At 51.5% G+C, this 15,687-nt stretch overlaps 5 protein-coding genes across 5 annotated transcripts; 2 read left to right on the top strand and 3 right to left on the bottom strand.

Annotated features, from left to right (window-relative positions):
- Window positions 1-1,859: 1,859 nt before the first annotated feature.
- Window positions 1,860-3,478, bottom strand: Albino3 (predicted protein; the record flags this gene model as incomplete). Its single annotated transcript, XM_002180751.1, has 2 exons — window positions 2,928-3,478; window positions 1,860-2,815 (listed from the first exon to the last, which is right to left on the bottom strand). Exons 1-2 carry the CDS (start codon window positions 3,373-3,375, stop codon window positions 1,860-1,862), a joined length of 1,404 nt encoding a protein of 467 aa, XP_002180787.1. The 5' UTR covers window positions 3,376-3,478.
- Window positions 3,479-4,326: 848 nt separating this feature from the next.
- PHATRDRAFT_36356 (predicted protein) lies at window positions 4,327-5,382 on the top strand (the record flags this gene model as incomplete). The annotated part of the gene is made up of 1 exon (XM_002180935.1): window positions 4,327-5,382. The coding sequence occupies one exon, from the start codon at window positions 4,327-4,329 to the stop codon at window positions 5,380-5,382; it is 1,056 nt and encodes a 351-aa protein (XP_002180971.1).
- Window positions 5,383-10,155: 4,773 nt separating this feature from the next.
- On the bottom strand, window positions 10,156-11,737 carry PHATRDRAFT_46409 (predicted protein; the record flags this gene model as incomplete). Its single annotated transcript, XM_002180750.1, has 1 exon — window positions 10,156-11,737. Exon 1 carries the CDS (start codon window positions 11,302-11,304, stop codon window positions 10,156-10,158), a length of 1,149 nt encoding a protein of 382 aa, XP_002180786.1. The 5' UTR covers window positions 11,305-11,737.
- Window positions 11,738-12,207: 470 nt separating this feature from the next.
- PHATRDRAFT_46408 (predicted protein) lies at window positions 12,208-13,491 on the bottom strand (the record flags this gene model as incomplete). The annotated part of the gene is made up of 1 exon (XM_002180749.1): window positions 12,208-13,491. One exon carries the CDS (start codon window positions 13,489-13,491, stop codon window positions 12,448-12,450), a length of 1,044 nt encoding a protein of 347 aa, XP_002180785.1. The 3' UTR covers window positions 12,208-12,447.
- Window positions 13,492-13,844: 353 nt separating this feature from the next.
- PHATRDRAFT_27905 (predicted protein) lies at window positions 13,845-15,374 on the top strand. The gene has a single exon (XM_002180934.1). The coding sequence runs from the start codon at window positions 13,903-13,905 to the stop codon at window positions 15,157-15,159; it is 1,257 nt and encodes a 418-aa protein (XP_002180970.1). The 5' UTR covers window positions 13,845-13,902; the 3' UTR covers window positions 15,160-15,374.
- The last annotated feature ends 313 nt before the right edge of the window (window positions 15,375-15,687 follow it).

Genomic DNA, 15,687 nt, shown 5'->3' with positions numbered 1-15,687 from the left:
TAGGTGGCGCACGATTCGTCGGCTGTCTCGTGAAACTCGTGTGGCGCAAAGTCCAACACCAGTAAATAAGGCGGACTCGCAAAGTGCAAAACAGAATCGTCGGTAACGGTCACGTGCACCGACTCGGTCGAAACACGAACGTGCGGAACACCAATATCGATTAGAACGTGTACGTCCGTTTGGGAAAGCGTCACATGTGGAGTAATCGGCATGGTATTGTACGAGGTTCGTTGCGTTCACGGAAATGGATCTACCCATTTCATGTATGGATAGAGGTGGGCGGACGCTGCCGTTCAACCACGTTAGGTGGAGAATTTCAATGTTTGTACACAATTGGACGATTGATCCTCTTTTAAATTTTAAATACCCAAACATTCGTCCCAAATTGCTCCTGGCACGTGTTGACTGACTTGCAGGATTTGACATGAGTTTCTGATTTCTGTGGGAGGAATGAGATCGCGCATAGCAATTCCTCACCCGACACCCGATATATCTTTGTCGACAAAGAAAAAGGTTTGGTCCCACAAGAACGCAATGAAACTCTGGTTGTCTTGCTTGTCGCTAATTTCCGTTGCGACTGGATATGGTGGTGATACCACTGCTTTTCGGAACGAACTCCTTTATCTTCCGTCCCATACGGTTGACAATCGCTACGTATCGCCGTTGCCTTACACCTACATTGCCGCAGAGGACTTACCCGACAGTTTTCGCTGGAAAAATCTGACGAAGTCGTTGAATCAGCACATTCCGCAATATTGTGGAAGTTGTTGGGCTCACGGGGCTCTCAGCAGTTTAGCCGATCGCATCAAAATTGCCCGTGACACTCGTGGAACCACCGACGGTGGAGACATTCATTTGTCCATCCAATACGTGTTGAATTGTGGGAGTGACGTTGCTGGTAGTTGCCACGGTGGCAGCCATACGGGGGTATACGACTTTATATTCCAAGCAGGATTTGTTCCGTACGATACCTGCCAGCCATATTTGGCCTGCAGTAGTGAGTCAACGTTGGGTTTTTGTCCCCACGTGGATACGACCTGTACGGCACAGAATACTTGCCGCACGTGTTCGCTGAAACTGGAGCCATCCCTACATCCGTTCGGGCAAGTCTGTCGTGAAATTGACGTGTTTCCCAACGCAACCGTGGCCGAATTTGGCACGTACGAGACTCCGGCACCGACGCTAACACCCGAAGAAACGATCCACCGTATCCAAGCCGAACTCTTCGCACGTGGACCCGTGGCCGCCACGATCAACGGCAGGGAGTTACACTCGTACGTTGGTGGGATCTATCGGAATACTACCGCGAGTCGCCGGACGACGCACGTTGTGGCGATTGTGGGATGGGGCCGAACCGTTCCGGACACCCACGGCGACGTTGTGGAGTATTGGATTGCCCGCAATAGCTGGGGGCAGTACTGGGGAGAAATGGGGTTTTTCCGCATTGAACTGGGCAAGAATATTCTCGGGATTGAAGAAAAGATTGCGTGGGCAACACCCGGACGCTTCACGGTCGTGAATTTCCCTTGTTGGGAAGACGGGACAAATTGTGGGCCGCGGACGGAAGTGTACCAGGATCCTTCCCGAAATGTCGAACGAGTACAACGGCGCTTACGAGATTTTTGACATAGGCTTACATCTCCTTGTGTGAAATACATCCAAGCTTTTCCGTCCAGTGGCGAGAGTTAACATACGGACTCGATCCTTCTAAGGTTTGTGTTCGAACAAAAACGATCTGTAAAGTATTGAAATAAATTTGTTGTTTGCCTACAATCCTTCACCCGTTCTAGAAACTATACCTACATCCAGGCAGCAATGTCCAAGTTACTCTCTCTCTCTCTCTCTGCTCTAGCGAGTAGCTACGCCGTAGCGCTCGTCGAAGATTTCGACGGCTGGGCCGAGGCCTGGACCCAGGCGGATAGTTCTTCCGGAAGCTCCACTGCTTGTGATTCTTGCCGCAGCTGCGTCACTCGCTTCCAAGCCTCCGTTTCCTCTCTGATCGGGCGACGTTCAATCAGACAGTGGAAGCGCGACTCGTCAACCAGATCGTCAAAGCTCGGTCCCACCCGGATACCTGCTTCGGTCGCTTTGCGACGATCTTCCGGCGTCATGTTTTCAAAGTTCTCGTTCTTCAAAGCGGTATCCCAGTAATCCGGCAATTCGATCTGTGGTGGATTAGCCGAGAAGTAGGCCCTTACGGCCAAGGATTGCGTGAGGGTAAAAATATTGGAGGTAAACCAGTAAATAGTGAGTCCGGCCGGTACTTGGAGGGCGAAAAAACCAATGAGGAGGGGGAGAAACTTGAGAATGGTTTGCGATCGTTCGAGCGTTTCGCGCTCTTCCTTGGTCGCGTCTTCGTCTACCGGGGGCTGCAAGACTTGCATCGTCACGGATTGCAGGACTACGAGAATGACGGGCATGATTAAAAACGCCAACGTGGTCTCCCAGCCCAAGGCGGGAGCGCCATTGACCCATCCCTGTACGAGCCAGTCCAAGCCTTGGAAATTCGGTGGTGCCACGGGTCCTTCGAGAGAAGGGATCCACAAGAATGGTTCCTCCAACACTCCGTCCATGGCGAGTAATCGGACCCCACGGTAGAGACCGAGAAAGACGGGCAACTGTATGAGCGCGACGAAACATCCCGCCAACGGATTTTGCTGGGCGTCTTCGTACAGCTTGGCCGTGGCGCGATTCTGCGCTTCCTGGTTGTTCTTGTACTTGGCTTTGATATCGGCCACGTACGGTTTGAGCGATTTGATGTATTCTGCGCTTTTGCTCTGTTCGATAGAAAGCGGTACCAAGAGTGTGCGGACAACTGTTAACAACCGAACAAAGAGAAAGAGCCACGCATGAGCCACGTCACAAAAGCGAATCACGGTGAATACGATGGTTAGCCATAGTTGGTCCACAGTAACACTCCTACGTACTGGTGGTAAAGATGGCGATGGAAACTCCCCAAGATTGTTCAATACCGACGTTTTGCAAAGGACCTTGTATGGTGGAATGCACCGCGTTCAAAGTCGTCTTGAACAGTTGAATGTAGGCACCCCACCATCCTCCATCATCTGACGGTGGCGCGGCCGTCCCGGCAGCGTCGGCCAGGACCTGCGCACTGGAGTGTACCGTTGCGAGAGCGGCAGACTGTTGCACCAGCCCGTCGAGCGTTGTCGCTACACTCTCCCAGTACTCCGGACTAGGCAGGACTTGTCGACGAGTAGTGGTGGTAGTAGTAGTCGTACGTTGGGTCCGCGAAGCGGAACGGAAATGTGCGGCTAGTCTCGGCGACGTGGTAGTAAAGGCCGTCGTCGACGATGCGACCCACAACCAGACGAACGCGCAGCGTGCGAGCCTGGCACCGTGTCGTGTTCGTGCCATGGTAGTCGTCGATTCACGATAAATTGAAGGGTTGACGTGGGTACAGTGTTACCTTTGGGATAGACACGGGAAGGTCGGAACAACGAGCTGGATAGGACTGGAGTGGTTGGTAGAGGATTTGTTGGTGAAGGAAAACGATGGATTCGATGGCACTCTTGCCCTGTCTTCAAGACAGTCTCTCTACGAGGACCATCGCCACCACAAGTTGAAGTTCCGTCAGGGGGATTGTGATGGACGGGGAGAGATTGATCCTTGTGCGTAAACATAGTACGGGAGACGGGTTGTAATGTCCCAATGTCCGTGGTGTGTCTGCAAGCTGGAAGCAATTAACTTTCCCCAGCGGTTGTATCCAGACCAATTGCCGCACAAGTTTATAGTTACTCAAAATGATGGATGCTATCCGCTCGGATGGAGATCGTCTCCGTCTGTGACTCCACAATGGATGCTGCCGCGGGTCACGAGTACGTCTCCATATGGACCGTGAGGATCATTGTCTGATAGTGACAGTGAGTTCTGGAATGATCCACTTGATCGAATGAGTAGGTACTCCTTCACACATTGCTATCAGTCCGTGTCTGTCACAACCTCCGCGTTCTGATTGGCAAGTTTTCCACTCTCTACCGTTGCCGATCATAGCCAACTCGGGGGCTTCTTGTTGTGCATGCGGCTATGATCGTTTACAGAAAACGTCGCCAACAACAGCAACAGAAGAAAATATTGTATCCCCAGAATCGTTTTAGCATCGCTTCCACTTGCTCAGTCGCGTTCATCCTGTGCTTGGCCTTGACGTCCACGACGGCATACACCGTGGCTGCCCCAAAGCTCGGTCGTACCGCTACGTCATCGCGACTACTCTCGTCACCTACTTTACGTCACAGTAGCAATAGTGTTACTTCTACTAAAGGTGGTCGTAGTAGCAGTAGTGGCGACCGTTGGAGTATTGGTAGTGGCATGCGGGAAATTCGAGGCATCCGCGAGCTGGCGGACGCCTACGACGTGTACGTGTTGGACTTGTGGGGCGTGTTGCACGACGGAACGCGTGCCTACGACGGGGTCCACGACGCGGTGCGCCAGCTCCGGGCCCGTGGGAAAACTCTGGTACTCTTGTCCAACAGCAGTAAGCGGGTCGGTCACGTCCAAAAGCTCCTGATCCGGTTGGGATTCGACCCGCACGATTTTGCGGCGATCGTCACCTCGGGTGACGCGGCGTACCAACTGTTGTGCGGTGCCGATGGAGAGGGATTCGCAAAGACCTTGGCGTGGCCGTCCTTGTTGGATGCGACGAACGTCGACCAGCGTAAAGTTTTCGTCCTGGGTAGTGGTGACGAAGATGTAGAATACTGCGAAAGTTGTGGTTGGGCCGTGACCGCCCTCGAAGAAGCCAACTTGATTGTGGCCCGGGGTACCTTTACCATCCACAATGGTGGTGGAGGAGTCGACGGCACTGGTGAGGTTGTGCACAAACGGGACGATACTCAACGATACGAAAAGCGACTGGCGGAGGTACTGGAACAAGCCGCGGCACGGCGTCTGCCCATGTTGGTGACCAATCCGGACAAGGTACGACCCGATGCCGAGCGACCACCAATGCCTGGAGCGATTGGGGATGCCTACGAACGAATTTTGGCTCTGACCGCCGCTGTGCCTACAGTCAAGGACGAGACTGTAGAGCACCAGCGATTGGTCAAACGCGTTGGCAAACCGTTTCCGGATGTGTACGATCTGGCGCTGAGGGAGTTCACAACCACCAAGGGAATCGCGAAAGACCGTATTTGTATGATTGGCGATGCCTTGGAAACTGATGTTACGGGCGGTGTCCGGTACGGTATTGACACAGTGTGGGTACTAAAGGACGGTATCCACGCCCCGGAATTGGAGGAGTACGATACTTTGGAACAGGGAGCATCTGCTGTTTTGGTAGCATTCAACGACAAATCCAATACAGGCACTTATGCGCAAGGATTGAAGTTGCAACCAACCTGTTTCGTGGCACATTTTCGGTGGTAATTATTTATTACGATTGTGGCTTGTTTCGCTCGAATTGGTAACCCGTTAGGTTGTTTGTGAAATTGCATTCTAATTGCTTGCCTCTGGAAAATGACAGTGCACCCTTTCACGGATGCCCGATACCCTCGCTATAGTCCGTAAATTATGGAAAATGGAAATGAATTTCATTCGGTGTTTTTTCTACCCTAAACGAGAGCACGTTCGGCCGTCGAATAAAAGAGTAGAGGTGCCGCGCTGAAAAATGGCCTCGTAACGGCATGGATCGAGGCGTCCTTCACCTTAGGCGTGGATCGAGGCATCCTCTACATTCGGTTGACAGAGAAGATCTTTGAGGTGAGTCGTAAACTCTCGAATTGCAGAAATGACTTATAGAATAGATTTATTGATGGGCAATAAATGTTTCATTTCTCGCCAAAAAACTAAAATTGCTATAATCCACTGATGACCAATATATTTATACTTCTGTACGATGAGAGGCCGATTTTCCAAGGTATGTGACTGACTTATTACCTCTGATATATCGACAAGTATTAGGCTTCAAACCGAGCAAATTCAAACAGTCATTCGACTTATTGCGAACGAAGTCGGCTTACTTGGCTTGTGCCGAAATCGGTCACGATATCGAGTCTAGCAAGCATTCCCGTGTCGCGCTCACATCAGTATATTCGACATCTCCTCACAACGATCATTTGAAATTCCACCGACCCTCAAAAGCCCGCCATGATAGAAAGAAGACTCTTGTCGCGGCCTGTGCTGTTTCTTGCAAGTTTGATTTGTGCGCAAGTGTGTGTGGTGCAGGCTGTCTGGGGTTTCAGCAACTCGGAATCGCTACCATGCCTTTCAAATGGTCACCTCGACGAGGGTGTGGTTATCGAAAACGGGAAATGCAAGGGAGATTCAGTATTTTTCTACGAAATTCGATCGGGCTCATGGTCCTCCAATGGGATACAGGGTGGGGCGAAGACTGACATAGAGTTGTACTTTGGCAGCATGAACAAACCAGTTGACCGCGCATTGGATCCGCTGAACTATGGCTTAGCGATCCCCCCGGGCGGTTCATTGATCATGTCTTTCTCTCAACATTTTTTAATCGATCACGAAGCCGTTGAGCCTCTCCCAAACGACATAGTGGAACTAGGAAGTGGGCCGCAAAATCGAATCTGGGGAGTGACCTGTCCTCACCTAAATTCCCGTGCAAAAGATGTGACTTGCGGTGAATGGGTGTCAAGCTTTCACGACGGCGACTCCCGGCAGATCAAAATTTCTGCACCCGTTGCTGGAATCAAAGGGACCCGCTATGATAAAATTGGGATCAAATATGCCGGTGTCCATCCGGATGTCGACACTGGTAGCAGCCTGTATAGAAATGCGGATGGCTATTGCAAATCAACGGAAGGCCAACCGGTCCCAACTTATTGTACACTTGGTCCCGGCCAGTGCCCATCGGGTGACTTTTGTCTTGATGTCCCTTTGACCGCTTCTGTGACGGTGGCTGTCGTCGATTCAGCTAACAATGTCATACATATGGCAAGGCGAGAGGTCACGTTTCAGACGGAACGAACATACAGTGTCTTTCCAACTACCTATGGTAAGAAAAAACAATTTTCTCTGACAGCAATTGGGCTGTTTGGCTCATTCATTATCGATCTATCTGCTTAGGTTTACAGAACGATATGGAGCCAGCCGAAATGATCGACTTTACTCGAGTACCTGAGGCAACTCCTGTTTTTGCTGGAGCTCTTAAGCGCCACGGTGAATATTTCTCGAGTCCAACACCGTATGCAGCCCGTTTTGTTATTTTTAGCCCAAACTCTCCGACAAATGCATACCCTCATCCCGGCCCTGACGATATCGGAGCCAACATAAGATTTGGGGGCGATAAGGCTGTCATTCGATCGAACGGCGAGACAATCGGAACTGTGGAAATAATTGGGCCATTTCAATGGGCCGAAGCGTTTCTAAAAAGTCCGGCTGAGAATGCGATTGGCGGGACCGATCCTAAGCTTGGCGGAACACTCTTTGCCATTGGTGTTGGAATCGAGTATGGCTTTCCTGGGGTGTACACAGTGCGAATAACAATGATAGATGGAGCCGTCGCAGAGTCACGAATTCTTGCAGAAGGACCGCCGACTCCCTCGCCAACTAGTGCACCTTCCTCGGCGCCTTCTAATAGTAGAGAGCCTTCTCTGTTCCCGACCGTTACTCCAAGTCAATCTCCGAGTAAATTTCCTAGCCAGAACCCCACCAGCGCTCCAAGTTGGAATCCATCGGCAGCGCCAAGTGGAGCTCCGAGTCTTGAACCAAGCAAAAGTCCCACATTGTCTCCCAGTGAGCTCCCAAGTAGTACACCTAGCAACGAACCAAGCCCGCTTCCAACAATCAGCCCGTCGCGACGACCGTCAAGCTCTCCAAGCTCGTCTCCTAGCAACTATCCCTCGAGAAATCCCTCTTCAACGCCTACAACTCTTCCTACTTCAGCACCTAGTACCTGGCCAAGCTCCAAGCAAAGCAGCTTTCCCAGTGCGAAACCATCTGCCTCTATGAATGACTTGGCAAGTCTTGTTCCAAGTCAGAGACCTAGCTCTGATCCTAGCTCGAAGCCCAGTAGCATTCCGACGAAAACACCCACGGAGAATCCTACCATTTCTCCAACCCGAAGTCCATCTACACGACCAACGAAAAGCCCATCCTTATCGCCGTTCCAAAAGCCTAGTAGAATTCCATCACGACAACCGATTCTTCAGCCGATCAACTCTCCGACATCGTTGCCGACAACCGCTTCTCCAACCCGGATTCCATCTACACCACTAATGAAAAGACCAACCTTATCGCCGACTCAAAAACCTAGTAGAACTCCATCACGACAACCTACTCTTCAGCCAATCGAATCTCCGACATCGTTGCCGACAACCGCTTCTCCAACCCGGATTCCCTCTACACCACTAACGAAGAGCCTAACCTTGTCGCTGACTCAAAAGCCTAGCAGAATTCCATCACGACGACCGACTCTGCAGCCAATCGAATTTCCGACGTTGCCGACAAAGCTTTCGAGCAGTCTCCCCATCCATTCGCCTACTTTGGTACCGTCTAGCGCCTTAACCGGTGGTTCTGCTTCGATTCCAAGCAGCTCGGTAGCCTCAAAGCAAAATGGTACACCATCCTTTGAACCATCTACTGCGTCAGCTGCAGCATCACCTAGCACTTCTAGTGAGTTGCTTACAGCGGCGCCGATCAGCAGGCCTACTGGACTCTTCCCATCTAATCTAACATCAGGACCCGCAGCAGTTCCTACTTTCATATTCACAGTTTCGCCAGCAAAGTTTCAGACAGTCGTCCCCACCGAATCTATATTCTCTCAACAGAGTAAAATACCGAGTGCTTCATTGTCGACCAAACCCAGTCAATCTTTTACAAGGTCCCCGGTAGAACGACCTACCGACTCCCCAAGTTGGACACCAGGACAATCTACAGCCTTACCTAGTGCTTTCTCTTTTCCAAGTCCTTCATCTCAGAATAGCAATTCCCCAACTTTTCCTCCCGTGAGATTCAGCACTACACCCAGCCTGCTTCCATTGCAACCTCCTATCAATCTTCCAATAAACATGCCATCAAGAGCGCCAAATCCCGCTCTTTTCGATTCTCTTGAAGGATCAAACATACCCGCGGTCCCATTGTCAGCTGCGCCGTCCAGCCCTAGTCTTTTGCTGAATGGTATCTCGCCCGTGCCGAGTAAATTACAATTGTCTGGTCCATCGACTCCGCCAGGCAACTTTCCGAATTTCTCGCCTTCAGCAAGCGTGTCATCAACAAGCCAACCTCTTGGGGACGATGTTGCTACCGAACCGACGATGCCAATGGATATCATGCCGACGGTAATCCCAACAGCCATTCCCTCCGAAAATGAACCTCTCGTAGAGCCACCTCATAATTGGAACGCACAGCCCACCATACCAGTGGCAGAGATTAGTTCCGGTACAGTTGATCCTGCAAAAGATACGGCCACCCCTACTCCGTCACTAAACCAGGGACAAGACTGGCTGCCAGAAAAGGATCGGGAAGAACCAGCTCAAAGCGGTGTGCCGTACAGCGTCAATGCTTTCGGTGGAGAAAACAACGAGTCAGGATACACCCCAGCGATAGATGTACCGCCCGCACAAGATCCAGAGACGGTATCTCAACTGTCTGGATCCCGTCCAGGAAACAAGGTTGGACGTCGTAGGGAACGAAAAGTGCTTCTTACGGCAGGGTTGCTGGGTGCTGTGATCGGATTGGGTGTCCTGTTAGCCTTGTTTACCACTTTGTCGCAGCGGGCATGCAACCAGGGCCCTAAAAGACAATAGGGAACGAGCGCGTCAGCGTAGATATACTAGTTTTGTTGCAAGACTGTTCTTTGGATTTTCTTGTGGATGCAAACGTGAAAATGTTGGATCGAGTAGGAGACCGTGAATCCGTTCTACTCCTTTATTTTCCTTCTACGATACGCACTTACATTTACTAAGTGTTTGTTTATGGCAACTTACTAGTACCCACCCTGTTTGTTGGCTGGCATTGAAGCGACAACCATCCTTTGTTCAACGTACGCGAGACGGAAGCGTTTATTAATACACCCTCTCTTGATTCCGGCCTCGCTTTCGAAACCTTTAAAAGAACAGTACGTAAGAGCCTTCTTTTTTCTCCGTTCGTAAACGTGCTTTCCCGCGACGCATGACGTAAAGAAAAGAAAGCATTGGTGTAACTATTATCCGCGCCCCTCCCCCAGTGACATTCCATGTTTCAGCAAGCTGAATTGACGTCGTCCCGGTGATATCCAATCAAGGCTTCGGCATCCCAATCCACGTGTTGTCGCATCCAGTCGACGTATCCAGTGGGATAGTGTTTGACTTTGGGGGGTCGGGGTGTATCCAGCAAACAGCGGTGCGACCGCCGCAGATGCAGGGCGCTTTCCAATTCCGCCACGAGAGTTTCCAAACCGTTGTGCATCATGTACTCGTACTGAACGGGATAAAAGCTGTGCACGAGGTCGCGGAGGGACCAAAAATTGCGGATCTTGTCGGCACGCATTTCCACGATACTGCCGTAGGGCTCACCGGAACCGTCGTTGCGGAGTTCGTAGGCGGATAATTCGGGTACATACTGTACTTCCGGGGAATCAAAATGGGAGTAGTTGACCATGACGAGTCGTTCGGATTCGAGACAGGGTTCTATTTCGTTGGGTAAGAACCTTTGCCAGCAGGGTGTGGTGTCGCGTAGCGAAGCGGACCCGGGAAAGGTGGTGGTAAAGTTGGCGTGTCCCCGGAGCGTCCAAGGGCGTGTGACGAATTCCCGCCATTCAATGTTAAAATGTGCGGGAGCGTGGTGGGGTCGTACGTAGTTCATGGAATGGACCCAGGAGTAGATATTTCGAAAGACGGCGACTATCACCCCGTGTTCGGCGGTCTCGTTCAGCATGAACCAGTGTTTGTGGCGGTCTCCAAAGGCTGGGACGACCGACACAGAATTATCGAAACATTGTTCCAGAATAGCCGTGATCCATTTGGTGCCCTGATGCCGTTCGCCAATCAAGTGAATCGTTTGGACCTTTTTCTTTTCTACTGGTGCGGAATAAGGATCAAGATACTGGCCGAGATAGCCCGTACAGATATCGTTGGCTGCGGAATCGGCCTCGGCGTCCCCCGCGGCACTGCCGGGATCGTACTCGTCGGACACGACTCCCCACAACTCGTAGTGTCGCCCCAGCATGGCCCCAATTAATCCAACAACAAAGCACACTTGCAACATTCGTAGGACTTTAAGTGGTGTCGAAATCTGGCTCCGGTCGTTTCGATGCGGCCGACGCCGTTTCTCCACCGGAGACGCTCCGTCGACATCGAACGATGCCACCGCGGCACCATCGTCGATCGATCGAGCGCGTCGGTTCCGCATAAGGTCTGTCCCAGTCGTCACTGTCCACCCCCACGTCGTATTGATCCTTCTTGTACTGTTGATATGTTAATGCGTTTCACGCGCTACATACACTGTGCCTTCGCGGGACGAACGTAGAAAGGACGGAGGAGGCGGTGGAAATCTAACCAACCAACACGAGACCGGACTGGTGCGTTCCACTGGAATTCCTTCGAGAGACTGACAAAGGAACGCTTTCTATCTCTGTCACGGTGTGTCTCGTCGCGAAACTAGGGATGTTGAAGGGTTCGGGAAATGGCGACCGAAGGTTTGGTGGAACGGAGCATGCCGTCAGGCACGAGATTACAAGGTACACACAGCTATACCGCAATAGCGACTGGAGAGGAAAACGGCGTGTATTGGGTACTCGTGAAACCGTCGCAACCCCATTGACCACACACGGGTACGAGCGGAATGTTGGGCGAGTAGGTACGGGGATCATGAACCTTATATATAAACAGAAACCTCGTTTATGTTGTTGACACACAGTCAGATTTTTACAACAGACGCTGTTTGTTTAAAGTTAGATTTCGTCGAAGACTCACAAAACAAATTAGGTATTGATTGCTCGGTCATACAGGCCCAAGGACACCTTTTTGTCCAATGATCTTTCACAAACAGTTTGGAATGTCATTTCCCGCACCAAAAATGACATACGGACACTTCAAGAAGCAAATTGACTGTGAGTATCCGTCACTCGATCCCTTCCCACCCCACCCACATCCACTGTAAATCATTCGGCCCGGCGGCCCCTTTCTGCGCATTGCTGGCTTGCCAGCCGGTCGAGCTGTAAGTCCATTCGTACAATACGGGCTCCGCCAAACAATCAGCTTGACTATGAGTATCCGTCACTCGATCCCTTCCCATCCCAACCACATCCACTTACTGTAAATCCTTCTGCCCGGCGGCCCTGTCAACCTCGGAACGCATCGCTGGCTAGCCAGCCGGTCGAACTGTAAGTCCATTCCTACAGTCGAACACAGACGGTCGATTTCGTGGTACCGCAGTGCCCAAGGGGTCGCTCCGACACGCGCCCACGGATGCATTCCTGTCGACACGTGCTGGCAACCAAAAACCAGATTCAATTAACAAGGCGCAGCCCGGATGTCTGGTCCTCGTGCATTTTCAAAATTCGCAATCTTCGTCATCCCCGAAATACACATTCTCCAAGGTCAGTCCCTGTGGTGGAGCTGGTTTGCTCGGGTTGTCGGCCCGTGACAGTCCACTCGCCGTTGCATCCTGTAAGAGCCGAAGCATGTCACTTTCCTTCATGATTTCTCCTCGGCACGTTTCTAAAACGGTACCCACCATGTTTCGGACCTGTTTGTACAGCGCACCCTTGAGGACAAAATCGATTCGAACGTCACCTTCGTTCGCTTCCGGGACGACGTTGACACTGTACACCGTCCGAACGGTGTCAATGGGACCATCACTGTGTTTTTCGAGTTGTTCCATAGCACTCGCAAACGCTCGGAAATCGTGCGTGCCTTCGTAGTGTTTGAGCAGCCGCGTGAGCTGTGCCAAGCCGGCCTTCCCGACCACGTAGGCGTCGACATTATCCGGATGCCACCGGTGCTGCCGGGACAGCGGATCCATCACGGCTGCCGTAGAAAGCCGATAGCTATACAACTTGTGCGTGTTGTCGTACATGACGTTCCACGGCAAGACACGCTCCTGGCCGTCTACGAGTTTGGTACGGGCTGATGGGGCGAATTGCAAATTCCATAACGTCACGTCGGTCGGGAGCATGCGAGCCAGGGAGCGCTCCAGCGAAGCGTGATCGGTCGGAGTTTCCGACACGTTGACGTCGAAATGAATGGCTTGTCCCCGTGCGTGCACTCCGGCATCGGTCCGACCCGCTGCCACCACGCGCACCGGCTGATTCCATCGAGTGGACAAGACAGTTTCCAGTTCGCCTTGCACCGTGCGTTGTTGCTTGTCCTTACGATTCTGGTGAGTGATACCGTTACAATTTTTGTCGTCTACCACCTTGTTGGAGCCCTGTATTTGAAATCCTTGAAAGCTGGTCCCGTCGTAGGCGACTCGCGCGCGGTAGCGGACGACTTGCCAGGCGAGTGTTTGGTGGTACGTACAAACCCATCCACCAATACACCACCAGCACGCTACGATCAGAAAGTAGTCAACGCCGACACTCTTTCTTATGCCCATGGTTCATCCGTAACGTAACGCAGACGATCCAAACGATTGAGACGCTTTGGTATCGCAATGATGATGTGATGGCTTGACCAACAAACAGTACGTTGTTCTCCCCTTGGTGACTGTGAGAGGTGCATGGTCTTCCGAGTTCATCTCACTTTGACGTTCCTTGCCAATCAACTTTCTCTGGGCCATTTCGTCAAAAAGTCGTAGGAGATAGATACAAGATGTCTTACGGGAATGAAGGACGATTTTCCAGTTTCAGGACCCGTCTTGCCTACGTTCGAAACAGAGTCCCGAAAACCACCGAAACTCTCACTTCGGCTGTGGCTTTTTCTTTCTCGAAAACGAAAAACATTCGGTGTAGGTTTCCACTCTGACTTACACTGGGGATCATACTCGTCGTACATTGCAACGTCAATCATGCCGAAGCAGGGTCGTCGTCGCAAAAAGACCCGCACGCATGTATCCGGCGAAGATGCGGGGGCACAGGCCAGCACGGCGCTGGAAGAAACGCGCAAGGTTCCGAAATCGCTCGTCATTCGACGGGGCAAAACCTCACCACAAGTCGGCGAACTGGTACAAGACTTGCGACAAGTCCTGCTCCCCTACACGGCTCTCCACTTTCAGGAAGATCCGAACAATCGCAAACTCACGTTACAGCAGTATTCCACGAATCTAGCGCTACCCATGGGCATTACACATATTTTGGCGTTTTCACAGAATCAGGAAAAATTGAATTTACGCTTGGCCCGAACCCCGGAAGGGCCGACTCTTTATTTTCATGTGCACCGATTTTCTCTCAACAAGAGTATCAAGGCATTGCAGAGGCGACCAATCGCGCTCACTAGCGCCCTAACTGCGAATCCACCCATCGTAGTCACCAACAATTTCGGTGATCACCAGGCATCCCCGCACGTCAAACTCATGCGTATTACCTTTCAAAACCTGTTCCCAGCGATCAATGTTAGCCAGGTTAAACTCAAAGACTGCCGACGGGTAGTCTTATTCAACCTTATTCCGGGAGCAGACGGTCCCGACGGCACGAAACCGAGCACTATTGAAATTCGTCAGTACGCCATCAAGGCGACTCCCACCGGCGTTAATCGCAGGGTCCGTCGCCTTGTCCAGGCGAAATTACCCAATCTGCACAAGGTGAATGATATTGCCGACTACTTGGCCGGAAACGCGGTAGTTTCGGACGCCCCGAGCGATTCCGAACCGGAAGACGATCCTTCCAACGTGGTGCAGCTGTCCGATACGTACGCCGGCAAGGGCAACGGCAAATCTCAAAAATCGGCACTCAAACTGGTGGAATTGGGACCGCGATTAAGTCTAGAATTGTACAAAGTGGAAAAAGGCTTGGGCGCGGGTGAAGTCTTGTACCACGCACACATGCACAAGACGACGGAGGAGGCCGCAGCGCTCAAAGCGCGGAAGGAAAAAGAAGGGAGACTGAAGCAAGATCGACGGAATGTTCAGGAACAAAATGTGGAACGGAAACGGCAGGCGGCGGAGGAAAAGCGCGAAAGCAAACGTCAACGAAAAGAGGAGCGGGAGCAACAGGCGATGGAACGGCTACGAGCTGGACAGCCTCAGGATGCGGAGAGTAGCAGCACCGAAGAAAGTAGCGAAGCCAGTGCAAGCGAGAGCGAAAACGAGAACGCACAAGAAGCATAGGGTGGAGAGGGTTATTGCAGTCTTGTTGACAGTCAAGTACAGAAAGGAGCGCGAATTATTGCTGGCTGTCGCCTGGGTTGGCACTCGTGTAGGGTACTCATGTGTATCTCTGCTTCAATGGTTGTCAACGACTGACTGTGTGAACAAGAACCAGCAGTCGATGCAATTTGTCCGATTCACAGTCATCAGGTTTAGCCAAAGTACACAGTTAGCTAGTCCCGCTGGTGCGTTTCGTCATCCACGAGCTTGTCAAAAAGGCCTAGTAGGAATTGTTGTAACTTGGTTTATACGATTCGCATTTTCCTTTTGACGTCACATTAGTACGGTTCAAACATGTCGTGTCACACGTTTCCTCTGTCGCGTTCAATCGTATTTACACGAGCTCAATCGGAAACGTCTGACTTGACAGAAACGAATTTATCCGCACGGTCAATTATGGTATATACGTCGGACGGGCAAGATAACAACCTATTTTCAATAATTCCAAGTGGGATCGAATTCGATCCCAGGTTCTGTGGGGATCGAAAG

This window comes from Phaeodactylum tricornutum, chromosome 10, assembly GCF_000150955.2.
Source record: "Phaeodactylum tricornutum CCAP 1055/1 chromosome 10, whole genome shotgun sequence".
Classification (NCBI taxonomy): domain Eukaryota; phylum Bacillariophyta; class Bacillariophyceae; order Surirellales; family Neidiaceae; genus Phaeodactylum; species Phaeodactylum tricornutum.
This window is presented reverse-complemented; position numbering and strand designations above follow the sequence as displayed.

What these genes read in the sequence shown, in the direction of transcription:
- PHATRDRAFT_27905 (XM_002180934.1), top strand. Translation starts at nt 13,903, where the DNA reads ATGCCGAAGCAGGGTCGTCGTCGCAAAAAGACCCGCACGCATGTATCC.